Genomic DNA, 25,594 nt, shown 5'->3' with positions numbered 1-25,594 from the left:
TATAGAGGATGATTCAGAGGGGGAGATTGGGACCAGAAGCCTAAGAGGTAACCAGCCAGGGAAGGGCCCATGTGGGCAAAGGCCAGGTTGACACTGGGAGGAGCCCTCAAGAGCCCTCTCTTCTATTCTAGCTCCCCTCTGTCACTTGTTCCCTGGCTTATGCCACTGCTCAAAGTCATCTACTTCAAACCCACAGTTTACTCTGGGAAAACAAAGAGGCTCAGGAACTGCTCCAGGAAAACATGACTAGTCAGTGGACTGGCTATCTTCTTTGCTTGTCTACTTGGCTCCAAAGTCAGAAAGATGACCACTGGGATCTAGGTGGGCATGGTATTAGGGACAGTCCTGAGAGAAATGAAGGCAGATACACTTTTCCAAATTCTGTTTACTTCACTAAAACCCGGAGAGAGGCAGGGAAAAGGTACGTCAATGTCTGGGACATTGAGCCTAGGAGTGCACGTTGACAACGGCAACATACAGGGCCAAGGTGCTGAGGGCCAGCAGCCCTGTTACCACTGCTCGGGCCAACAGTGCTGTCCAGCTGCCCAGGGAGCAGAGGTGGACGAAGGTCCTGTGGGAAAATATCACAATGAGAGAAGGAAATAGATAACCCACCCCCATTTGGACCCAGCCTCACACCCCACCCAGCTCACTCCATGACAAAAGCCTTGTAGACACTAAGAAACATTAGCAGGAGAACAGCTGGCCGGAAGGTGTGGTACAGGTCATAGCGTGTTATCATCCAGACCTGGGCAGATGCGACGATGTAATGGACCTGGAGGGAGACAGGAAGTTGGGGCCAGGCCTAGAGGAGGAGTATGGTCATCAGCAAAACGGTGTGTGTGGGAGAGCAGGACTGCGTACCAGACTGATGTTGGAGTCAATGCTCATCTGGATGTATTTCCAGTCAAACTCAATGCCCCGGGCTCCAACCCAGAGGGGGATGCAGCTGAAGAAGGTAAAGGGAGGGATTCTCCAGTACCCAGGCACCCTCAGCACCCAGACTCTGAGACTGCCTCCTCCAGCACCCATGTGGAACCCAGGTGTCCTTTCTCAGGAGTCTGGGCTCCAGGCTACTGCACATACCGGGACATAATGAGCTCAGCGGTGGCCCAGCCCAGGGCAGCAACCATGATCTTGTACTCCCCCTTGCCGGCATTTCGGGACATGACAAGGTTTAGGCCTATCAGGTCTGCCACATCCACGCTGGCCTTCATGAACTCCTGTGGGTCAGGTTGAGGCTTGAGTAAGCACAGGGGCCAGGGAGCCTCACTCCTGCACTCCCTCCCCCTTCCTTGCTCCACTCACCCCAATGAAGTCATAGATGCCGCCTTCCCATGTGGGAAAGAAAGTGGCCAAGAAAAGCATCTGAGAACAGAAAGCAAAAAGAGGTCACTTCAAGGTAAGGGGATAAACTGTGTGGGTTCTGTGGGAAGTTAGTGTGTATGTGGAGAGCAGAATACTGAGGTTCGGGGGGCCCATCTGGGAGAGGGCTCACCAGATGGGGGCAAGATTACAGATCTAGAGGGAGTTAGAGAGTAGGTGCCCTGGTGCCTGAGGAGTGGAAGTTTGAGTTCTGTGGTGATCTTAAGGAATCTGAGTCAGGTCTGGAGGTGCCGGGGTAGCTACTTGGCAATGTTATCAGCACTGTGTAACACCCTGGGGGTTAGTTATTGCTCTCAACCGTACCAAAAAAACTCTTAGTAAACCATACAAGTGAGGTTTTCTAAATTTTACTAAAAGAGCTGTGCAGGGCTAAATGGTTAGCTCAGTTGGTTAGAGCGCGATATTAAATCACCAAGGTCAACGGTTGGGATCCCCGTATCCAGTCGCCCCCCAAAATAAATAAAAGAGCTATACAAAAATTGCTTCAAGACCCCTCCTCAGGTTCCACCCTTCTAGAGTCCATCCCTTACAGGTATTCTGGAGCCGTCCCTATACGGATTCCCGAGGGCTGTCCCACCAAGGAGGATAAGCGGCGGGGGCGGTCCCTGGGTCTGGAGAGCCTGGAGGCCACACACGTGGGTCCGGGCGGCCCTCACCTTGCATAGCTGCACAAAGAGATAGGTAACCCCGGCCTGGACGCATTTCCAGAAGGCGTTGTACTCGGACCTGGAGAAGCGGGCGGTGAGGGGTCGGCTTGGGCCCCGAGCCCTCTCCGCCCCGCGCCCGCCCCGCACTCACAGGCCGCTGCACTTGTACGTGATGAAGTAGGGGAAGTAGGCGAGGGCGAAGCAGTTGCCGAAGTGGAACAGGGTCATGACGCCTGCCGCCCGGTCCCACTGGCGCAGGGTCGCGAGGCGGTGTCTCCAGGAGTGGGTCTCCGCCTCCGCCCGCGCTCTCGCCCGGGCCTGGGCCTGCAGCCCACTCGGGTGGCCGCGGCCCGCGCGCGGCCTTCTGGGAGCAGTAGTTCCGTCCCGGGGCGTCGCGCACAGTGACGTCAGAACGCCCGCGGCCCGGCCCAAGTTCCCCGGGCTCCTGATCCTAGGGCGTGTGGGACTGACTTACTGGGCTTCCGCTGCCACTTTGATCCCAGTTTGCCCCAAGTGGAACCGGGCTCGGAGTCGAGCGTGACCCCTCCTCCGTGGGCGCAGGCCTATCGAATAAGTGTGGGGCGGGCCCTGAACCTGGATCTGAACCCACCGTGACCGGCGCGGAGACACGGGGCGTAGCTGTGAGCACTGTTTTTTATTTCGCCATCGACCCAGCGGCGCAGGGCCCTCACGCTGAGCGCCCTTCTTCCCCGGGGGAGGCGAATGCGGGGACGGGAGGTACAGGTTGTGGTCGCGGGGAAACAGTGAAGCAAAGGAGGGGCCTTCCAGCTTCACTTGTCTCGGCTGAACATGTAGAGGAGAAGGTCGACCACCCGGTAACTGTAGCCATATTCGTTGTCGTACCTGGAGATGGAGGAATGGGGGCTGTCAAGGGGGCCCCTCCCGACCACCCTCGTCTCCCCCACAATTCTCTGAGCCCTTTCCCCTTACCAGGAAATGAGCTTCACGAAGTTGTCGTTGAGCGCAATGCTGGCCTTAGCATCGAAGATGGATGAGTGGGTATCGCCGAGGAAGTCCGTAGAGACAACCTTGGTCAGAATTTCAAAGAAAATTGTGTGAATAGCAGAGAAAGGACTCCCGGGAGCTCAGGCTCCGACTCTTAGGTCCATCCATTTATCTGTAATATTTGATGGAGCTCTACTGTGTCCAGGCTCTGGGGACAGGGTATCACCAAGGCAGATGGGGGCTCTGCCTGTGGGAGACTGGCCAAAGGATACAGCCACAAACACCCTAATGCTGTACCAATAAACATCACTTCCTGGAAATAATGCAGGCACTTGGAATGGGCCAGCATGGAAACCTTCTGAGGGGTGGCCATGAGTCTGGGTCTGGATGACTAGGAATCTGGCCGACTCAGGCCATCAGCACAGTGTCTGAGGTGGAAGGAACTGCAGGCACAAAGGCCCTGAGGGGTTTAGCCCTAGTATGATGGAAGCCCACAGGAGGCTTCTCAGCAGTGGTGGTGATATGATCTGATTCCATTAAAACATGAATGGGCTACAGGCCCAGGCCCAGGCGAGAGCACGGGCCGAGGCAGAGACCGGCGCCTGCAGCTCAGTGATTTCATTAAAACTAGAGACCCTGGCAGAGAGTGGACCTGCAGGAGCAAAAGCAGGGAGACAGCACCGACGTGGACATACAGAGATGGCACTTTTTTTTTTTTTTACAGGGATCAAACCCTGGACTTTGGTATTATCAGCACTGTGCTCTAACCAACTGAGCTAACTGGCCAGCCCAAGATGGCACTTTTGATGGTGATATCTACTTCTCATAGGCAAGGCACCTGGCCATGGCCTGGCCCCAAGCAAGTGTTGAAAAAATGGGAGCTTTTGTCTTTTGTTCATGAAGCTTGTATTGAGCAGCTGCTGTATGCCAGGCCCTGGGCAGACAGCTGAAACTATGAAAGTGAAAAGATAAGCCTCCAAATCCCTGCTTTCTTGGAGTGCATGTGCTATCAGTGCCAAGGGCAACTATGAGATGAAATTTCAGGTGAGGAAAAGGGCCACAAAAAGAACATCTTTCCGGGGGACTACCTTCCTGAGGAGGGAGATTGAAGCAGAGACTTGGAGAAAGTGAGGGCAGATTATGTGGCCACCTAGGGAAGCAAGACCAAAGAGCAGCAAGTGCAAAAGCCCTCAGGCACAGAGATCTACTTTCCCTGCAGTTCCTATTCTAGCACATTGAGAATGGCTCCCTGGCAAATGGGAATCATACTCCCTCCCCAGAAGGCTCCTCCCAGGGTGTCCTCTTCTCAGTCCCTACCTCATCCTCGGTGTAGGCAAGGATGCCAGCCAGGGGCCCCTTGGCTGCTGCTTTTATGGCCTCCTTGATGGCCGAGTAGGGGGTAGGCTGGGCCAGACGGCAGGTCAGGTCCACGACAGACACATCTGGGGTTGGCACCCGGAATGCCATTCCTGTCAGTTTCCTAGGAAATCCCACATCAAGGGTGGGAGTCAGAACCGAGGGAAGTCTCCCTCCATTTCCCCTTGCCTTGAACTTAACTAGGCCCCTTCTTTCCCCTCAAGGATTAGAGGCCAGCCCAGTCCCCCTGGGGTGTGCCTCCCACCCTGATTGCAGCTTCCTGTCTTCATACCCTTTGAGCTCTGGGATGACTTTGCCTACGGCACTGGCAGCCCCAGTGGAGGCTGGGATGATATTCTGGTGGGCACCCCGTCCATCTCTCCAGGCCTTCTTTGATGGCCCATCCACTGTCTTCTGGGTGGCCGTGTAGGAATGGACTGTGGTCTTGGGGAAGAAGAAAGCTGAGGTGAGGCCTTCCTGCTCCAAAGCTCCTGTGCCTCTTTTTCCTAGGTCTAGGATGGTAGCCTAGCTGTGGAGACTGGTGAGGCTACCACCACAGGCCACAGGAAGGACACATGTAGGCCAGGGTCCAGCCTTGCCTGAGAGTTGTTTAGTGTTTTAAAAGACCTTTCCACTGGTAGGCCTCTCCTCCCAAAACCAGCCTCTGCCTCTTAACTCCATACACTAAACAAAGCCTGGGACGAAGAAGTTAGGTTTCCCTGCCATCTCTCCCGCCCCAGTCCTTCATCCCCAACTCACCATCAGTCCTTCCACAATCCCAAATCGCTCGTGGATGACCTTGGCGAGGGGGGCCAGGCAGTTGGTGGTGCAGGATGCATTGCTGAAACAGCCCAGTTGTGCAAGGGCACTGTGAGGTGAGTCACAGAGCCACCCTTCCACCCTTACCCCTCTGGGTAAAGGTGCACACAGGCCTGGTTTTGTGAAAAGTCAGGATGGGGATGAGAGGGATCAATGGGGATGCTGTAAGACTGGAGGAGGCACCGGAGGTGCAGCTGGGGGAAGCTCCCCAGCATGTTCTCCAGAAGTCATGCATTTCTAACAGGTAGTTTCAGGCTGTTGAGGCTTCGGGAAGGAGAAGCAGATGGAGATTGATGTGAAAGCAGCACCAAGGATTGTTGGGAATGGGGGTGGGGAGGGCAAGTCTGTCCCCTCCCTTCCAGGCTGGCGTGTTCTCTGGACACCACCCATACACTTCAGGAGGTTGCTGCCCCTGGTACCTGACAATGTTCATGGAGCCAGGGTTATAGCCGTTTTCATTTACACCCATGACAAACGTTGGTGCATCTGGTGAGGGCGCAGTGATGACTACACGTTGGGCACCTGCCGAGATGTGTTGCTAAGGGGGAAATATAGATGTGAGGTGCTTCGAGCACCACAGTCCCCCAGCCAGCCTTTGATACCTCTTCCCCACTTACCGAAGCTGCCTCTATGGAGAGGTACACGCCTGTGGACTCCACCACATACGGGCTCCCAACAGCCTTCCAGGGGATTTCTTTGGGATCCGTGCTGCAGGGGGATGGCAGGGCTGTGAGTCGTCTCTGCGTGGGCCTTGAAGGCTGACCATACACCATCCTGTCTAGCTGCAACCGCCTGTTCCCTCACCCCACACGCACCTAGCTGTCCCAGATGGATTTGACCCTGCTGGCCTTGCTTTTCATCACTGTCCCCCTTGCGGGCCACTTTTCCTTTTTTGACTGCACCACCCCTGCCATGCCTGGGGACAGGCTGCTGCCTCTCCAAGTCCGGTCTCGATTTCCTCCGGGGGGCCACCCCTGACTACTCCCAGCCAGGTCAGACCCTTTCTACATAAGCTGCCCAGAATGCAAGCCCCATGATGATGAGGCCTGCCCAGCTGTTTTCTGGTCCCCAGCCCTGACCACAGTGCCCTTGTCTACCTGGGCCATTTCAGCAGCACATCCTGCCATGAGCCCTCCTGGCCCCTCTTGTCTTTACCACTCAGCTCCTGCAATAGAGAGCCTGCTGCCAGAGGTCAGGAAGGTTCCCAAAGACAAGACACCTACATCCAGAGACCAGTTCTGGGGGGAGGGGAAGACTAAAGTCTCAGGCAGCCTTGGGGCCAGCAGTGGCTAGTGGTTTACATTAGAAAGGCAAAGGAGGTTTTCTGTTTCCTGTTTTATAAATTTGCATTTTTACTTGACATTTGACAAACATTTGTATCTGAAACATGTTAAACATCTAGTATTGCTGTTTTCTCCTTGGCTTCAGCAAATAAGCCTTAAATGAATAAACTGTATATTAGTCTTTTTCCCTCACAGAGTTGATCATAAATAACAGGGTTCTTTGCTTCTGTGATTATTTGTTAATGTCTGTCACAACTAGACCATTCCACAGCAGTAGGGCCAGGTCTGTTTCCTTTGCCATTGAGCCTGCTCCTGTTCAATCTGTGTTTGTGAGTGTGTGTGTTTTAAATGAACCATTCTAAACTCTACACACATTTACTGAATACCTGACATGTGCCCATGTTCTAAGTGCTTTACTGGTATTAAACTCATTTAACCTTCACAACCCCAGGAGTAAGGACTGTTGTCATTTTTCGGAGGAGCTGACATCAGGGCAGGTGTGAAGGGATTCAGAGGCAGAGCTGGCTGGGAGTGCAGGCGGGCTGGCCCTAGGATCTGCACTCCTGGCTACACTGCCTGAATGAATAAATGAGTGGGCTTCCCTGCTTCTGCCTGGGCCAGGACACATGGTTATTCTTCCTGGTCATCTCCTCTGTCAGTCCACACTTTTCATCATCTGGCCCAACTAGTTCTCTGATGCCCCCCATTTCCTGCCTTCCAAGTTGGGGGCATTTCAACAAATTTCCTCTGCAGCAGTTGCTGGGTTGGCTTGAGGCAGTCAGCCCCCAAAGACCCCAGTCCCTCCCCTGAGACTGTCATAGGCCTTGCCCTCCTGCCCATGGGCCATTTTGAAGATTCCATCCATTCATTCATTCTTCAAGGAAGTACTGAGTGTCTACCAAGAGCTAGGGCCTATACCTGCCAGTGCCAAAGCAGCAGTGGTGAGCACAAACTGACAGGGCCTCCCTGCAAGGATGCTGAGGCCTGGTAGGAAGATGCCCTTCCAAGTGTTCCACAAACATGAGTTAATGCCACTCTTGCTGGGTAAATCATCCCCATTGGATACATGAGGAAGCAGGCTTGGGCAGGTTTGGTCCCTTGCCCAAGGTCTCCCAACTAGGAAGGGGTGGAGCAGAGTAGAGTACACACAAACAACATGGCTTGTTCTAAGTGCCTGGAGAACATGAACAGTGCAGTGATGGAGAGGAGTGGGGAGGAGGGCTACACGGCAGTGACCAGGGAGGGCAACATCTGAGTGGGGTGTACAAGGAGGGGGCAGCTGTGTAGGACAGGATGGGGGAGGAGAATGTCCCAAGTGGCAGGAATGATGGTGCCCAGCTGAAGTGGGAAAGGATACGGTATGTTTGAATGACTGCTCTGGAATTGATTTGATGTCATGATTTCAAACTTGGGTCAAGCAACTTTTTCTGTTTTCACTGACTCTTCAGTCTCCGCCTCCCCACACCCATCCCTGACCACCACCTCGCCACAAGCCCTCCCTGCTCCTTTATCACTCACCCTACCCCCCAGTAGGTAAAAGGTGAGGAGGCTGAGAGTAGACCTGCTGGAAGGGGCGCTGGGAAAGATGCAGAACTCGCCTGCAGCTGGAGAGGGTTCACAGGTGTGCCTGAGCATGTGTGTGCATGTGTGTAAGACTCTGAAGTAGCCACAGGGCCAGCAGTGGCTAATAATTTATATTAGAAAGGTAAGGTAGATTTATTGAAGGATAAGTATTATCAGCATCAACTCTGTGAAATGGGTATTAAGAAGACAGCATTGCTCTGGTGTGAGAGGTGCTGGCTCAGGGCCCCAGGAAGTGGGTGGCTGAGGTGACATGGAGAGGTTGCAGGGTGGGGTGCATAGTGCTTTGGGGGGCCCTATCAGGAGCTGGGATTTTATTCGTGGGGTGATAGGACGCCATTGGAAGATCTAAGTAGGGGAGTAACTGGGTCCAGTGGATATTTTAAAAAGGCCCCTGTGGCTGCTGTATAGGACCTGACTGGAAGGACTTGGCTATGTGGTGATGACATTTCTTGAGAAAGGAGATGGATTGGTTTGGGGTATGAAGGGAAATCAAGAACTGAGTTGTAGACATGTTGAATTGACAGGTCTGTGAGAAAGCATATGCAAATATGTGTTAAATAAAAAGTATTCTTGAGTGCAGAGGGGCATCTTTCTAGATTAGTGCTTCTTAACCATTTTAGGAGTCAAGGACCTCTCTGAGACTCCCTCTCCAATCTCGTGCCCAGAGACATGCACGCACACAATTTGGGGGGGCCCGTGTAAGAGGCAGGAGTCCCATTATAGTCTTTCCATCCCCCCTATGTTAATATGTCTCAGGCGTGCATCAGGCAGATGCTGCCCTTACCACTGGTAGACGCTGATCTCATGGTTGTCCACAACCAGTCGTCTGTTCTTGTATTCCACATTCCCCTTGTATCGGCCATGGGTGGAGTCATACTTAAACATGTATACCTGCAGGAGATAGAGTGGATTCCTAGTCTTTGGGAGGCAGTGTGAACACCTTGGTGAAGGTTCCACGTTGCAGTTGGGAGCCTTCCACAGAACTCCCCTGAACCCCCTCCCACTCCAGTCCCACCCCTCCTGTTCCTGCCCTCTGCTTGCTGCTCACCATGTATTCTGGGTCAATGAATGGATCATTCACTGCCACCACCTTAATTCCCTTCTCCATGCAGGCACGCAACACCAGGCGACCAATGCGTCCAAACCTGTCCAGGGACAGGCAGAGGAGGGGATGGGAAAGAAGATGGTAAAGGGGAGGAGGCCCACTCAAGGGGACTGGGGGGGGATCCTCAATCTGAGGTTAGAAGGCAACCCCTGTCATTTCTTGCCCAGATGACCTCACCAGCCTCTTAACTGCATTTGCTGCTTCCTCTCCCTATTCTTAACTTTGCAGCTGCATGGATCATTTAAAACTTCGAGTCACGGGGCTGGCTAGTTAGCTCACTTGTGAGAGTGTGATGCTGATAACACCAAGGTCAAGGGTTCAGATCCCTGTACTGGCTAGCCGCAAAAAACAAAACAAAACAAAACAAAAACACCCAAACTTCAAATCAGATTATGTCTCTTGGCATGAAAATCTCCATGACTCTTTTATCAGTAAAACAAGATACAGACTCCTTACCATGGTGTACCAACCTCCTGCTGGGCCTTCTACCCCCCTTTTCCCCTTGCTTGCTGCACACCAGCCACAGTGACTTCCTGGCTGTCCTTGAGAACACTGAGCTTATCTCCTCCACTCCAGAGCCATTGCTTGTCCCTCTGCCTGAAAGACACTTTCCCATCAAGGTGCACAGTTTTCATACTCAGGGCCCACTCCACAGTCACCTTCTCCCAGAGGCCTTCCCTGGCCACCCCGGCTAATGCTGCCCTCTCTGGCCTTACTATGCCACTGAGTTCTATACTGTTTACAACATGCATCACAGAACTATCTTGATTCTTTGATTATTGTTGTCTTTCCCACCAGCATGTGAGCTCTCTGAGGGCAGGGCCCTGTCTACCTTATTCCCTGCTGTTTCTCCAGGGTTGGTAGAATGAAAGCACTGATGGTGAAAAATATGGGGGTGCCTCCAGTTAGTAACCAGAGGAGGAGCTGGGCCCTGAGGCTTTCGGGAATGGTTCAGGGGCCAGAGAAGACTCACCCATTGATGCCAACAGTCAACTCCCGAACTACAGGAACCTTAGAGGGTGGAGGAGGAGGTGGCAGCAGTAGTGGCTTTTCTTCCTCCTTGACTGGCTCAGGCTCCGGTTTAGGCTCGGATTTTGGCTCAGGCTCTGTTTCAACCCTGGGCGCAGGTGGGGGTGGTGCTCTGGTCACTGTGTGGGAGAGGAGGGTGGGGGGAGGGGGACCAATGAGCTGCACCATCACCATAGTGAGAGAATGAACCACCTTTGCCACCCAGAGCCTGTTGCTGGCTGCTGGCCCCTAGTGGACAACCATGTAGCCCAGTCTCCCAAACTTACTTGATCTACAGAATGAGCGAGTGTTAGGCTTGTTTCAAAATATCAATTCCACGGCCCCTTCCCTGGAGATTCTAATTCTGTGTGTATGCATTTTTATTAATTGCTTGGGGTGATATTCTCTGTGCCTCAGTTTCCTCCTTGTAAAATGGAGATAATAATAGTACTTCTCTCAGAGGGTCATTGTGAGGATTAAATGAGGTAATACATGTAATGCTTATAATAAAGTCTAGGAAACATTCCCAGCACGTTAGTGTTTTGAAGATCTTTTCTCAGAGTTGTCTGATAATTGATCTAGCTCAGTGTTCTGATGGTAAGAAACACCCAGGGAGGACTCTTTCCAGAGAAATTTGACTCAGCAGTTTGTGCTGAAGCCTAGGGGGGTCCTGTTTTTAACAAGCTCTCCAGGTGTTTCTTATCTTCTGGGATGTTTAGGAATTATGGTACATCATACCATATGAAACAAACGGAAACCCGTGTTAGCTGTCACCTCTCCCAACACCCACTCCCATTCCCGTACTGCTCTTAGAAACACCTGTGCTTGCACCCATGTTTATTGTGGCTCTATTCACATTAGCCAAGAGTCAGAACCAACCTAAATGTTCATTAGTGGATGATTGGGTAAGGAAAATGTGGTATATATACACAATGGAATACTACTCAGCCATAAGAACAAATGAAATTCTGTCATTCGCAGCAACGTGGATGAACTTGGAGAAAAATTATAAGTAAAATAAGCCAGGCACAGAAAGAGAAATACCACATGTTCTCACTCATGTGGAAGCTAAAAAAGTTGATCTCATAGAAGTAGAGAGTAGAATAGTGGTTACCAGAGACTAGTAAAGAGAGAGGAGTTGGGAAGATAATGATCAATGGGTACAAAATTGTAGAGAGATAGGAAGAATAAGATTTAGTGTTCTATAGCAACATAGGGAGACTAGTCAACAATAAATTACTGTATAACTTCAAGTAGCTAGTTGAGAGGATGTTGAATGTTCCAAACACAGAGGTGACAAATGTTTGAGGTGATGGATATACTAACTACCCTGATATGATCATTGCATACTGTATAAAGGTACCCAAATATCACATTGTGCTCCATAAAAATATACAATTATTGTGGGTCAGTTAAGAAAAATAAAATTCTAAGAGACAGAAGATTAGAGGTTACCAGAAACTGGGGGGAAGGAATAATGAGAAGTTATTGCTTAATGGGTGCAGAGTTTATGTTAGGGTGATGAAAAAGTTTTGAAAATAGATGGAGGTAGTGGTTACACAGCATTGTGAATGTAATTCCACAAAATTTTATGTTTTAAAATGCTTAAAATGGTAATCCTGATTTTATATATAATTTACCACAATAAAATATAATAATAAAAGCAATAAAAATAGATGCAAAAAACAAAGCACAACTTGGATTTGTGCTTCTGCTTGAGCTACAGATTAGGGCTTAAGGAGAGTATGGGGAGAAGAGATAGCAATCAGGGGATCTGAGTGGCAGAGGATTTCAAGCCAGGAAGTTAGGCCTGGATGCCAGCCCTGGCTCAGTCGCCTGCTTCTGTGTGGTCTTGAGCAAGTTAACGAACTTCCCTGTCCTGTTTCCTGGGTGCCATATCTTACCTTCCACCTAGGGGCTATTGTGAGGGCTCAGTGAGATCTCAAGACCCTCAAGTAGGAGCTGATTTTAATAGAGAAGGGGAGGAAGTCTGATACTAAGAGTACTCATAAGGAAAGGGAGAAGGGGTTGGAGAGGGCCTGGAGAAGGATGGAGGGAGTTGCTTTGGGCACTGGACTCAAAGGCACCAGGGAGGTGATGGGGCTAGGAACTGGAGGCCAGCTGCTCTGTATGTCTCCCTAACCTTTCCCCGCTGCGACAGACCTTGTGGCCTGAGGCTGGGCTGTGGGTGTTTCCAGTAGCAGTACAAGTTCATAAAGGTATTAGTTCGTGTTTATTGGTGGCAGCAACCTCAAGTACCTTGATGGTGTCTGTATTCCTGGGGATTCTGTTTCTGCTATCGTGAAAGGGGAGATTTGTCCACCTGGGTTAAGAGTGTGGGTCTGAGCCCACTCTGCAACCTTTCAGAAGAAAACTTAGATGGCCCTCCTCTCCGACTTCCCCCAGCCTTCCCCTCTCCTCCCCTCCACTCTAGAGGTAGGTACCTGGGTTGGAGACAAGCTGCTGCATTAGCTAGGTGCGGTGCTGAGCTCCTCACAGGCATCATCTCTCTGAATCCTGTGAGGTATGCGCTATAAACCCACTTTACAGATGGGAAAGTGAAGCCCAAGGTCACAGAGCAAGTGGTGAGCAGAGAGGAGGAGGTTCAAGTGTTGTGGCTGTAGGCTGCCTGCTCCTGGGTCTTCCAGGATCTCCTCAACCCTGAAGCCTGGCCTAAGCCCCCGTTCCAACACAATCCACCCCAGCCACACCTATCCCTGCGGTAGCCTGGTGCCCAACGAGGGAATGGGGGTTGCTCTCCGGGAAGACCTGAGTTCTTCTGGCTAGAAAGTGTGTGGGAGTGATCAGGGAGTCGGTGTGTGTGTGTGTGTGTGTGTGTGTGTGTGACATCAGGGAGTCGGTGTGTGTGTGTGTGAGTGTGTGTGTGTGATCAGGGAGTCGGTGTGTGTGTGTTTCAGGGAGTCTGAAGTGTGTGTGTGTGTGTGTGTGTGTGTGTGATCAGGGAGTCGGTGTGTGTGTGTGTGTGTTTCAGGGAGTCTGAAGTGTGCGTGTGTGTGTGTGTGTGTGTGTGTGAGAGATCAGGGAGTCGGTGTGTGTGTGTGTGTGTGTGTGTTTCAGGGAGTCTGAAGTGTGTGTGTGTGTGTCTGTGTGTGTGTGTGTGTGTGTGTGTGTGTGTGTTTCAGGGAGTCTGAAGTCCAGCAGCCCGAATCCCAACTCTGACATTCGTTTGTTGAGAGACTTAGAGGAGTGTATTGCCCACCCTTGACCTCTGTTGACCGCTCTGTAAAATGGGGACAGTGAACACACTGGCCTCACCAGGTGGTTGTGAGACTTCAATGAACACATGCCTGAAAGTGAATAGCACGGCCCTGGAAGGTTGTTAGTGTCCTTTGTGTAATAAAGGAAGGACGAAGCCCTCCAACACCCGAAGCGGCCCCATTCGCGCTGGTCGCCGCGAATATCAGTTTCATGTGGGAACCCAGCCCGCCTAGGTTCTCCTAAACGCGCGCCCTTCTCGCCTTGCTCCGGCTCCAGCCTCAGTCCCACCCCTGCTTCTACCCTTTCCACCGCGGGCTGGCGGCGCACAGCCCACCCAGCCCTGGGGTCGGAGAGTCCCTGTCCCCTCCACCATCGCCATATAAACCCCTTTGCCAGCCAACTAGGGTGGGTAGGAAGTGTGCGCTTGGAGGGAGGGAGAGAAGTAGCTCCTGGATGGTCCATTTCATGGGACCGGGCAGGCGAGTGGCAGCCCCACCCCTGACACTAAATGATGCGCACGCTGGTGGCAGGAGGGGCTCAGGAGGTAGCGAGCTCCCTGTGTGTGTGTGGGGGGTGCCCCCTGACCGCCCTTTCTTCCCTTCCCCGGGATCACTCCGCTGCCTGCCTCACCTGGGCATGGCTGTCGCAGCAGCTGGACAACGGTGACATTGGTGAGGACGATGTCCCGTTTCGACATGGCCTCTTAAGGTATCACGGCCTAGCCGCCCCGGGACCGACTGGCCGCGATGTTACTGAGGTGCGGGGCGCCAGGGCTAGTGGGTCTGGAGCTTCTTGTCGTGACGTCACACTGCCCAGTGACGTCACAGAGGAAGTGGTGCGAAGGCTGGAGACCCGGGGCCACAGCCGCCCCATCCCAGTGGAGGCGTTTGGCGACAGCGCTCTGTGCACCACCGTTCCACCACCTACTGGTGTCTGGAATGGAATCCAACTTTTTACACTGGTTCTCAAAGCCCTTTTCTTTCGTCTCTCTTTCTCTCCTTTGGCTCTGGCTCCTTGACTTCTCTGGATACTGTTTCCTCATGTCTGGAAAGCCACACCCAGGCCTTCCCTTGGCTGTCTCTGGTTTCCGTCAGGTGATACCCTCTAAAAGAAGCCCTTCTGAACTCCCCGTCTAAAGTTTCCTCCTTTCTTACTGTCTGCGGTCACTCCCAGCCCCTCAGTCTCTGCCCATCTTCTAGGAAGTCTTGTCTGATTTCCGCATCCTGAGTTGTATGTTCCAATGTGCAAAACTAGGGCTACACTCTCTATGCTTTTATTTCCCTCATAGCATATGCCTGTCTAAAAAATCATCTTATTTGTTTTTTTGCCAATTGTTTCTGCCCACTAGACTGTAAACTCTGGGAGGGCAGGGACCTTGTCTATCATTGTCACTTCTGTATCCCATTGACTAGAAGAGTGTTTGGCACTTAGAAAATGTTTGCTCAATAAATAATATCTAAATGAATAAATGAATGTCTCCTTGTCGGGTTTCTTCTGATCCACAGTCTTAAAGTAACCTCCAAGTCATATCCTCTCATAGCACCCTGTTCTTTTCCTTGCAGCTTTTCATGTAGTTTGTCACGAAAACCCCATCTAGTTATTGGTTTACTTGTTTGATGTCTTCCCCACTGGGTTCTAAGCCCCCACAGGGCATGTATTCTTGTCTGTTTTGTTCACCACTGTGGCTCCAGCACCCAGAACAGTGCCTGGCACAAAGCAGACTTTCAATAAATGGAGAACAAATGGACAAATGGCTCCCTCCCCTAAAGCACTGGGAGTGGGGGCTTGCTTGCACATTAGTGACTCACTGGCAGGCACCTTTACCTGCACGGCTGGTTGACACGCAGCTGTGACCAAGATTTAGGAGGTGTGGGGGGTTGCAACAGGAAGCAGTCACCACCCCAGAGAGAGGAGTGGAAGGAAGAAGGGGCAGAATGACATAACCTCTTCCTTCCCCAAATCTCCACGGGAACTCAGTTTGCCAAGCACCTGCCATGGGATGGGGGGAGGGTGAGGCTCTCTTGCTTGGAAGGCTTGGGAGAGGTGGAACTGAAAGTCAATTGAGTGTACAAATGAGAAGATTTCAATGAACCAAGACCCAAAAACATGATAAATTAAACAAGGGGAACAAACTTTTAACATGTACAATCAAGGAGGAAAAATAACATAGCACAAACAAAAGCAGGATTGAAAAGGGATCTATTTTGTGCAATTTTACAATAATAGATTTGAAAATCTACATGCAACTAAACTTTTTCTTAGAAAATATAAACAATCAAAACTGGTGCAAGAAGAAATGACTACCCTGACTAGGCCAATAACAAGGAAGAAACAGAAAGACTTAAAATATATCCTCCCAAAAGCTGATTCAAATCCAGACAATTTATGGGCAAGATCTGCCAAAGCATTGGGGAACAAATATTTCCCATAAGTAAGTAAGTAAGTAAGTAAGTAAGTAAGTAAGTAAGTAAGTGGGGAAGGGGGGAAGGAGGGAGGGAGGGAGGGGAGAAAGGAAGGAAGGAAGGACAATCATTATGTTGAACTTTCAGAAGGAGAGAAAAAATAAGGATATTAGAGATGGGGGGAGGGAGGGATGGGAGTTGGGGAGTGATAGGTCAGGTAAGGGGCATAAAGAAATATTATGATTTGTAATAATGAATATGCTAATAAAAAGTATTTTCCTTTCTATATTGTTGCAGATCCTAACCAGAGCTGGAAGCTCAGTTAGAATCTGGGTAGGGCGCTTGGTCTGAAATTCTTTGGATGGGCAAGCACACTGTGTGGACTTACACTGTATAGGTCTTTGGAATGCTTTTCGGGGAGGGCTGTGATGGCTCAGCTATGAAACTTCATTGATTCACTCTAGGAAAGCAGCACAACCATGTTTCCAAAACCAGCAGAGGACGGTCTAAGAAAGGACAACTCCAGGCCAATCTTAGTTATGGAGACTGACACCCAAGTTCTGAATCAAATAGTCACAAATGGGAATGGAGAGATGAGGAAAGGGATTGAGGCTGGCAGAAGATGGAAGGATGGGGCACAGAGAGGGCAGAAAAGAAAAGGTGGAGTACGTTTCAAAAGGAGAACCCTGCCTCTCAATCTCAGGGTGGGCTGAGATTCTGAAGCTCATCACCCACCCTTTCCCACCCAACAGTCTCCTGGCATGGGAAACTCTATTATTTAGGACAAGGGCAGAAAAGCCACACCTGAGGTTGCCCAGGGATTTGGCTTTGTCCCTGGAGCATGAAACTGGGAAACAGATTTGATGAGCTCCAGCTTGTAGAGGTAGCACAATTAGTCACCCTCTACAGGCAGAGCCTAGAGAAGGCAGAAGCTCCTGGGTATCTGGCCTGGTTCTGGGTGGGGTCAAGTGTCCAGGATCTGGGGTTGAACTCTGGGTCCTCTGAGGGGAGTGGGCCTTGACACCCTTGTTTGAGCAAAGTCTGAAAACACGTGCAGATTCTCACCACACCTGGTCACCCACACACATACTCTGCCACCCCCACTTGCTCACACCCTGTACATTCCTTCCTGCCTGCCTTCCCACCAGCAGTCCCACCTCCACTCCCACTGTCAGTCTCTTCCCTTGTCACCAAAACCCAAATATCTTTCACCCCTGTACCCAACTGTACCCACCCACTGGCTTGAATCTTCTGGTCCCAGCCACCCTTCAAACTAGCTCCCAGATAGATATGCTGCTGCAGACCTACCAATGCCTGTCATTCTTCTTATGCCCCTCTTCACATTTTAGGCCAGACTCTCAGCTATTTCTCCCTCCAGCCTGAGCCAGTATGTCAACACTTGGGGCTTCAGGTGGGACTTAGGAGGCCCCAGGGGTAGGGGAGCAGGAAGGATGAGCTTCTGGCCCCCAGCCCAGGTTTTGGATGACAGTCTCCTGCTGCCTCGGGTCTTTGGCCCCTCCCCGTGGCTGCCTCAACCGGCTTTTCAGGAGACACTGCGTCCTGTCCCAGCTCATAGCAATCAGCCCCCTGCCCTTGCCCAAGGGCTGGGAGGCAGGAAACCTGGGTTCTGTAATGAGAATGTGATCCTGGCTCCAAAATCTGCAGCCCTCCCCAAAGGACCCTATGCTGCTCTGGGGACCCAGGCACCCTTCCCTCCAGCACCCTATGAGAGTCAGGCTCAGGCTTGGACTCTCTTCCCCTGGCTTCTTCTAATCCACCAATTTGTTCAATCTGTAAATATTTACAGAGCCCCAGGCCATGTTCTAGAAGCTGGGGTAAACAGTGACCAACATAGACAAAGGCCCTGTTCTTTGAAAGTTTACAATCTGATAGATGAGACAGACAATAAAAAATAAAGGTAATTTGGGATCACAGTAAGTGCTATAAAAACAAAAGGATGAGATTACAGAGTATAACTGTAATACCATGTTATGGTTGGGGTGGTCAGGGAAGGGTTTTTTGAGAAGTTGGCATTTGAGCCAAGTACAGAGTGAGGATTCTGTCCTCCAAGTACGGAATGGGTTCTGCATTCCAGGCAGAGAGAAGGGCAAGTGCAAAGGCCATGAGGCAGGAATGGGCTTGGTGTGTTTGAAGAATGGTGAGAAGGCCTGTGTGGCTGGAGCATAGTAAGCAAGGGGGGTGGTTCACAAGAACAAGGTTGAAGACCCCCTCAACTCCCCTAGAGTTCTCCCCTCCTCCCGACTGTGCCTCCCATCTTTCTAGATTCTCACTGCAGGGGAAGCTGGATGCTTAGATTCCTGAGAGAACTAAGGAGTGGGTCCCAGGGATGGAGGGTGATTGAAGGTGGGTTTAAGACAGAGGAGGCCTGGATAGTGGGTAAGGAATGAGACAGGAGGTGGTTGGAAGGGCAGACACCTGTCTCTGAGATGGAGGGCCTGAGCTGGGCAAGGAGCGAAGATGCCAGGGTTTTTCTCCATTTATGACTCACGTTCTCTTCCTCCTCCTCTTCATTGCTCAACCCCAAATCTCCCTGGGAAATACCTCCTTGACTAGGGACCAAGTCAGTGCCTCACAGGGGTAATTGAGTCATGGGGGGTGGAGAAGAGGGCGGGAGAGAGAGGATAAATAGCAGCCTTGCTTCCCTGGCTCCTCTCTGCATCCTCCCCACCTTCCCAACAATATGCATCTTGCCAGTTTGGTCAGCTCTTGCTCCCTCCTACTGCTGTTGGGGGCCCTGCCTGGATGGGCAGCCAGCGATGACCCCATTGAGAAGGTCATTGAAGGGATCAACCGAGGGCTGAGCAATGCAGAGAGAGAGGTGGGCAAGGCCCTGGAAGGCATCAATAATGGAATCACTCAAGCTGGAAGGGAAGTGGAGAAAGTTTTTAATGGACTTAGCAGCATGGCCGGCAAGGAGTTGGACAAGGGCGTCCACGGGCTCAACAACGGCTTGGACAAGGTAGCCTATGGGATCAACAATGGTGCTGAACAAGCAGGAAAGGAAGCAGAGAAGTTTATCCATGGGGCCAACAACGCTGCTGGACAGGTTGGGAAGGAGGCAGACAAAGTGATCCATCATGGGGTTCATCATGGGGTCAATGAGGCAGGAAATGAAGCAGGAAGGTTTGGCCAGGGGATCCACCATGCCGCAGGGCAGGCTGGGAATGAGGCTGGGAGGTTTGGCCAGGGAGCCCATCATGGGGTCAATGAGGCCTGGAAGGAAGCAGAGAAGTTTGGTCAGGGGGTCCACCATGCTGCTGGTCAGGCTGGGAAAGAGGGAGACAAAGTGATTCAAGGGGTCCATCATGGGGTTAATCAGGCTGGAAAGGAGGTAGACAAGTTTGGTCAGGGGCTCCACCATGCTGCTGGTCAGGCTGGGAAGGAGGTAGACAAGTTTGGCCAGGGGGTCCACCATGCTGCTGGTCAGGCTGGGAAGGAGATAGGCAAATTTGGTCAGGGGGTCCACCATGCTGCTGGTCAGGCTGGGAAGGAGGTAGACAAGTTTGGCCAGGGGGTCCACCATGCTGCTGGTCAGGCTGGGAAGGAGGTAGACAAGTTTGGCCAGGGGGTCCACCATGCTGCTGGTCAGGCTGGGAAGGAGATAGACAAATTTGGTCAGGGGGTCCACCATGCCTTGGGGCAGGCTGGGAATGAGGCTGGGAGGTTTGGCCAAGGGGCCCACCATGGGGTTAATGAGGCCTGGAAGGAGGCAGAGAAGTTTGGTCAGGAGGTCCACCATGCTGCTGGTCAGGCTGGGAAAGAGGGAGACAAAGCAGTCCAAGGGGTCTATCATGGAGTTAACCAGGCTGGGAAGGAATTGGAGCAGTTTGGCCAGGGGGCCCACCATGGGGTTAACGAGGCCTGGGAAGAGGCAGAGAAGTTTGGTCAGGGGGTCAACTATGCTGCTGGTCAGGCTGGAAAAGAGGGAGACAAAGTGATTCAAGGGGTTCATCATGGAGTTAACCAGGCTGGGAAGGAATTGGAGCAGTTTGGCCAGGGAGCCCATCATGGGGTTAACGAGGCCTGGAAGGAGGCAGAGAAGTTTGGTCAGGGGGTCCACCATGCTGCTGGTCAGGCTGGGAAAGATGGAGACAAAGTGGTTCAAGGGGTCCATCATGGAGTTAACCAGGCTGGGAAAGAATTGGAGCAGTTTGGCCAGGGAGCCCATCATGGGGTCAATGAGGCCTGGAAGGAGGCAGAGAAGTTTGGTCAGGGGGTCCACCATGCTGCTGGTCAGGCTGGGAAAGAGGGAGACAAAGTGATTCAAGGGGTCCATCATGGAGTTAATCAGGCTGGGAAGGAGGTAGACAAGTTTGGCCAGGGAGTCCACCATGCTGCTGGTCAGGCTGGGAAAGAGGGAGACAAAGTGATTCAAGGGGTCCATCATGGAGTTAACCAGGCTGGGAAGGAGGTGGAGAAGTTTGGCCAGGAAGTTCACCATGCCGTTGAACAGGCCGGAAAGGAAGCAGACAAAGTGGTCCAAGATGTCCACAATGGGGTCAACCAGGCCGGGAAGGAGGCAGAGAAACTTGGCCATGGGGTCCACCAAGCTGCTGGCCAGGCCGGAAAGGAAGCGGAGAAACTTGGCCAAGGTGTCCACCATGCTGCTGGCCAGGCCGGGAAGGAGGTGGACGGGTTGCAGCAGAATATTCATAATGGGGTCAACCAAGCCAGCAAGGAGGCCAACAAGCCGCTGAATGTAGGTGAACAGGGGTGGGGAAACTGGGGAGAAGGGGGTTGGGGGAGGGAGAAGATAAACCCTTGGGAAATCTGGGGAGCCCAGATAGCCTTCATTTGGTGAAAGAAGCTCAGGCAGCTATATAATTGTTCCCCTTCCTCCTTCTCTATCTCCCTTACAAAGGAGCTGGTGGTCAGATGGTCAGATTGATTAAGCCATTTTATCCGTAAAGCCTCATATCAGGCAGCATGGAAAGGACCCATTTCCACTTTTAGGGAGCTACCTTCCTTTAAGGGGATCTAAAGCGAGGAACATGAAGCCTCTCCTGGGGAGCAGGAAGCAGTTACTGAGGTGAAGATCTGTTACAGTGCAAAGAGCATGAGTATTGAGAAAGCCCAGAGTATAAGCCCCATTCTGTTGAAATAGCCCTATCTATTTGAGATAAGCCCTGTTCAGCTCAATCTTCATAACAAATCTGAGGTAGTCGGGATGAGGATGCTGACCCCTGATTCTCAGATAAGAAAACTGAGGCTCAGAAAGGTTAAGGGGATATTCCAAAGTCATGTGGCTAATGCCCAGTTTTGGCAAATTGCAGATGAGGGTTCTTTTCTTCTACACTGCCCGATCAGGGGAGGCCTTCTGGAAGATTTCTCTCACCCATTTACGTAGAGGGAACAGATATTGGAGGCCAGGCAAGCAGCGCCATTCACAACAGAACAGGCGCCAAGGGGGGAGCTTGTGGAATAGCGGAAGGCTGACTCCTGTATGCCTCAGGTCCCCATTCTCTCATCTCCATGAGGAGTTGTTGGGCTCAGCAAGATGTGACACTATATTGAGGACTGGTCCAGAAACACATCTGCTGCCATGCAGGGAGCCTGGGATGGGTGGGTGAGGAGTAAGGGACTGTGTAGAAAGAGTGCACGGTAGGCGAGAGGGCCCTGAGTTAGACTGCAGTATCCACTGAGTAAAGGCCAGGAGAGGGTAGTTTGTTATGGAATTTGAGGCTGCCAACAGCAGCTTGGGGGTAGAGTTCTGATGGGGAGGCTCTGCTGAGTGTCTGGGGATAGGATTTAGGACATGGATCAACCTGAGTTAGGCATAAGGCTAGGTCGTGTGTAGAAGGGGAGGATTTGAGGTCAGGGCTGAGATTAAACTACGGTTCTGGTATTCATGTGGGTTTTCTAGGTTCTCTTTCCAGTCAGGCCCCATCTTAGTGACTGACAGCATTTCATTAACTAAAATAAAAGGGAGTCTGGGGAAGACTAGTCAGTGGGAGGCAGATATCCTTCCTGGCTTTCCTTCCCATCTCTCACAGAATTCCCACAGCAACATGGACTTTGGGTTTTCTTTCTAGCGGGGGTTAAGGTTGTGCCCCCCACCCCAGCCCCAGTCACCCTATGGGGAGCAGGTCACTGGGGAACCTGGCGGACTCTCAAGAGTGAAGGGGTTATAATGAAGGTCTGATCTTGTCCACAGGCTGGTCATCAAGGCGGAGCTACCGGCCAGCACGGAGGGGCCGCAACCACCACATTGACATCTGGAGTAAGTCTCCCCAGCGCAGCCTGGACTCGGAGGTGGGGGAGTGGAGGCCACTTGGAGGTCCCCTAGGATGGTGGTGGGACGGGTCCTGGCAACTGACCTTTTGTCCTTGAATTCCAGGCCTCGGTCAACAAGCCCTTCATCAACTTTTCAGCTCTGTGGAGGGTAAGTTCCCACATGGTTTCTCTTTTCGGCTGCGTCTTGAGATCTGTTCTTACGCCGCCCTTCCTACTGCCCGTTCACAGACCACTTCCCTGGGGCAGACTCTCAGCCTTTGCAGAGACCACTCAACCCACTTTCCCAGCTCTGGTCTTCCCTTTCTCCACCTGCTCTCTGCCCTTCGCACCCCGCTCTCATCTTTTGGGTGCATTTCATTCCCACTGAGGCAAATGCAAGCTAGCAGAAAAGACCTCGAGGTGCACTTGTGCATCTGGGAGCCAAGGAGGGAGGGGCTGCTGAAACCATCATCTCTCCTTGTCACTTGCCAGCTGGCTTCCCTCCCTACCCCACCCTACTGTGAATACCTCTGCTACTCTGCCCCTGCTGCCTCACGTCAGTGTGCCAGTTAGTGGGAACTTGTGGCTCTGTCCTTTCTCTAGTTGAGAGTCCCCCATCTCCCCCAACCCAGTGTAAAGACTCCTGTGGAATCCTGGTCCCCACTGTGGGCCCAAAGTCAAGTCCTGGCTCTCTGTTTTGCATTTAGTATATCCACTGCCTGAGACTGGGGCACAGGGGTGAGGGTGTGTAACAGCCGAAAGGCACAGCCTTGTTTATCCTTGGACTATGGGGGTGGCAGAAGATCCTCTGAGGTAAAGCAGACAAGGCTTCTTGGTTTCTGCAAAGGCTCCCAGCATCTCTCCCTGGGAGGGCTGGCTCCCTTTTCCTCCTAAATCTAGATGTCTCCTTCCTTAAGATATTCCCTAGAACATAAACAATTCTTGGGCCATAGCAGTCTCCCTCTCACTTCTCAAAAAGGAGTTGGGAGCAGAGGCTTCCTCATGACTGTATACCCTGCATTCACTCCCTCTCTCCTTCTCTCTTCCAGAGCGTCGCCAACATCATGCCCTGAACTGATGCCCTGGCTTGCAGAGCAGGCTAATGTTCCTGTTGTCACATCAGCTGAAATTACCTGGAGGAGCTGGGGATGGGGGGATAGGTTTATGGGGTCCCTTAAGGGGTCTGCACTGAGAGTTGTGAATAAATGTGACACACTGTGCTCTCTCATCATGGTCCACTGTGCTCCCTAAGGAGGGATGGGCAGTGGGTGGTGTGGGATGAAGGGGAGAGGTTTGTCTTTTCTTGTTACTTTGCTGAAGGAGCTGGGGGTCTGATGCACAGGATGGGTTGAGCTGGAGATTTCAGTTTGATCAGTCCTAAGAGGGCAGTTAGGGACAAGCCATGCTTTGCTAGTATGCAGAGTTACTGCTGGGAGCTGGGAAGAGCACCCATGAAGGGAAAGCCACTGCAGGCCAATGGTGGGGACAGAATACCAGGGAGAGAATGGAGAGAGCCTAGGTGGAGCCCAAGGGGGTAGCATCATCACTGGGGGTGTGGTGCCAAAGGAATAACAATAGTAACTTGTCTTTACTGTGCAATTAAGACATGTCAGGCTCCCTGCAGGGCACTTTACATGCATGACATCACTGAATCCTCCCAACCACCCATTAGGTCAGAGGTACTGTTATCGTTCCCATTTTATAGAGGAGCATGTGTTGGCTTGCACAATTTAAGAAACAGGACCAAGTTTACATAGTAAGTGGAGATATTCTGTAGCCTAAGAGCTACAGAGGTATTCTGGAAACACAGCGGTCTTTTTCTGTAGGCATCTGTAGGTAGAGAGAATCAGTGAATAAGAAGGGAGGAAAGAGATACACGTGAGAGATCTTCTCATGGGAAGCAGAAGGCAGGATGATAGAAGTCTCTGGTGGAAGACACATTGATGACAGGAGGGAGGACCTCTTTACCAAAGACATGAATGGAGACACAGAAGGCCCAGTTTTCAGATCTGTGCTCCACTTGAAGCCCAGAGGAATAATGACAGCAACTATTACATATTGAACATTTACTAGAGTCCCGGTACTATGCAAAAAGCTATTCATATTCTGTAACCATTTAATTCTCCCACAACCTAAAAGCAGAAGTCCTCTTATTATCCCCATTGTATGGATGAGGAAACTGAGGCTCAGAGGGGCAAGGGCACTTGCAGGGTAACCTATGAGAAAGCAGCAGGCCTGGATCTGGTTGCCTGTCTATTGCCAGAACCTTACCCCTCACAGTTGCCTGTAAAATCTCTATAACACCTCCCAAGCACTGGCCTCGGAGACCTGTGTTCCAATCAGGAATAGGTGCCTGTAGGCAGCTTATTCCCCCTCGAGGGGCCACAATTTCCTCCTTTATAAAGGGTAGCGAGTTGTCTGAAGGGAAGGATACAGTCATTGCTTCAGCTCCAAAATTCCATCAGTCATGAGACCAAAAATAAAAGACAATGTTCTTGCCCTTGGGGGACTTACAGTATTCCTGGGAGACAAGGTGTATAAACAGAATATGCAAACAGAAACAAAGCAATGCATCAATAAGAACTCAATGACACACCAGGGAGGGGAGGGACCTGCGTTTGCACAAGGTGATATTCCTGACACTTTATATTCAGTGCATTTTTCCTTATTTTGTAGAATACATCATTTTATTACACATGTTCCTTTCCTCCTCATGCAGTATTTTATTTTGAAGATATTTCAAGCTTACCAAAAGGATGAAAGAATTTTACAGTGAACACCTGCATTCTCTCCACTCAGATTCCACCATTAATGTTGCTACACTTGCATTATCACATGTCTATCTATGGCTAATATCCAGCCTCCTGTCAGTACACCTCTGATGCATTTCCGAGTGAACTGCGGACATCTGTTTGCTGCACTTTAGTTAACAGAACTATTCATTCATATCAGGTATTTACTAAGGGTCTACTCTCACTGAACATCACTTCATATGTACTGGAGGAGTCTCTACTTGAAGGAATCCTACAGTGGCTGTTTTTGAAAAGGCAATATTCAAGGGAATCATACTTTTATAAAGTAAACGTTTTAATTGACTTTATTTTTATGCACAGTTTCTCGCTGGGTTTGCTTGGATGGGGGTCCTGCTGGTACCAAAGAGATATGGGATCATCAATATGCACCGAGGGCCAATCCTGGGAGGCTTCTGGAGAAGGAGAGCTTTGAGAGGGTTTTGAAGGGTAAAAGAGGCACAGCTCTCTCCTGCCTGGAGGCATTGTCTACTGTTCCCTCTACTAGGAATATTCTCCATGGCTCTCTGTCCCCCATGCTGGCTCTTCCTCTCCCTTTAGGTCTCAGCTCCTTTGACCATCCAACCTGAACAACAGTCCACCCTCATCATTATCTCCTATCCACCCTGATCTTGTCCTTCAAACTGCTTATGACAATTTGTAATTATATTGCAAATATTACGTCTTTATTTTTTATTTTATTTTTATTTTTTAAAAGATGACCGGTAAGGGGATCTTAACCCTTGACTTGGTGTTGTCAGCACCACGCTCACCCAGTGAGCAAACCGGCCATCCC

At 51.2% G+C, this 25,594-nt stretch overlaps 3 protein-coding genes across 6 annotated transcripts; 1 reads left to right on the top strand and 2 right to left on the bottom strand.

Annotated features, from left to right (window-relative positions):
• Nucleotides 1–367: 367 nt before the first annotated feature.
• On the bottom strand, nt 368–2,420 carry TMEM147 (transmembrane protein 147). Of its 2 annotated transcripts, XM_063112275.1 has the most exons (7): nt 2,185–2,420; nt 2,043–2,112; nt 1,309–1,368; nt 1,087–1,223; nt 865–949; nt 654–775; nt 368–571 (listed from the first exon to the last, which is right to left on the bottom strand). In XM_063112275.1, the coding sequence occupies exons 1-7, from the start codon at nt 2,259–2,261 to the stop codon at nt 448–450; spliced, it is 675 nt and encodes a 224-aa protein (XP_062968345.1). In that variant the 5' UTR covers nt 2,262–2,420; the 3' UTR covers nt 368–447. The 2 variants fall into 2 exon arrangements, with proteins under 2 accessions (XP_062968345.1, XP_062968347.1); XM_063112277.1 differs by lacking the exon at nt 2,043–2,112 and having other exon boundaries at nt 2,185–2,252.
• Nucleotides 2,421–2,824: 404 nt separating this feature from the next.
• On the bottom strand, nt 2,825–14,070 carry GAPDHS (glyceraldehyde-3-phosphate dehydrogenase, spermatogenic). Its single transcript, XM_063112509.1, has 11 exons — nt 14,004–14,070; nt 10,120–10,294; nt 9,090–9,186; nt 8,826–8,932; nt 5,792–5,882; nt 5,594–5,712; nt 5,115–5,196; nt 4,648–4,799; nt 4,317–4,479; nt 2,985–3,082; nt 2,825–2,897 (listed from the first exon to the last, which is right to left on the bottom strand). The coding sequence occupies exons 1-11, from the start codon at nt 14,068–14,070 to the stop codon at nt 2,825–2,827; spliced, it is 1,224 nt and encodes a 407-aa protein (XP_062968579.1).
• Nucleotides 14,071–18,464: 4,394 nt separating this feature from the next.
• SBSN (suprabasin) lies at nt 18,465–23,237 on the top strand. 3 transcript variants are annotated; one of them, XM_063111100.1, is made up of 5 exons: nt 18,465–18,755; nt 20,250–20,495; nt 21,951–22,016; nt 22,134–22,178; nt 23,059–23,237. In XM_063111100.1, exons 1-5 carry the CDS (start codon nt 18,477–18,479, stop codon nt 23,080–23,082), a joined length of 660 nt encoding a protein of 219 aa, XP_062967170.1. In that variant the 5' UTR covers nt 18,465–18,476; the 3' UTR covers nt 23,083–23,237. The 3 variants fall into 3 exon arrangements, with proteins under 3 accessions (XP_062967170.1, XP_062967169.1, XP_062967171.1); XM_063111099.1 differs by having other exon boundaries at nt 18,465–18,842; XM_063111101.1 differs by having other exon boundaries at nt 18,465–19,547; nt 19,926–20,495.
• Nucleotides 23,238–25,594: the final 2,357 nt, after the last annotated feature.

Source organism: Cynocephalus volans, chromosome 10 (genome assembly GCF_027409185.1).
Source record: "Cynocephalus volans isolate mCynVol1 chromosome 10, mCynVol1.pri, whole genome shotgun sequence".
NCBI classification, from domain to species: Eukaryota; Metazoa; Chordata; class Mammalia; order Dermoptera; family Cynocephalidae; genus Cynocephalus; species Cynocephalus volans.
This window is presented reverse-complemented; position numbering and strand designations above follow the sequence as displayed.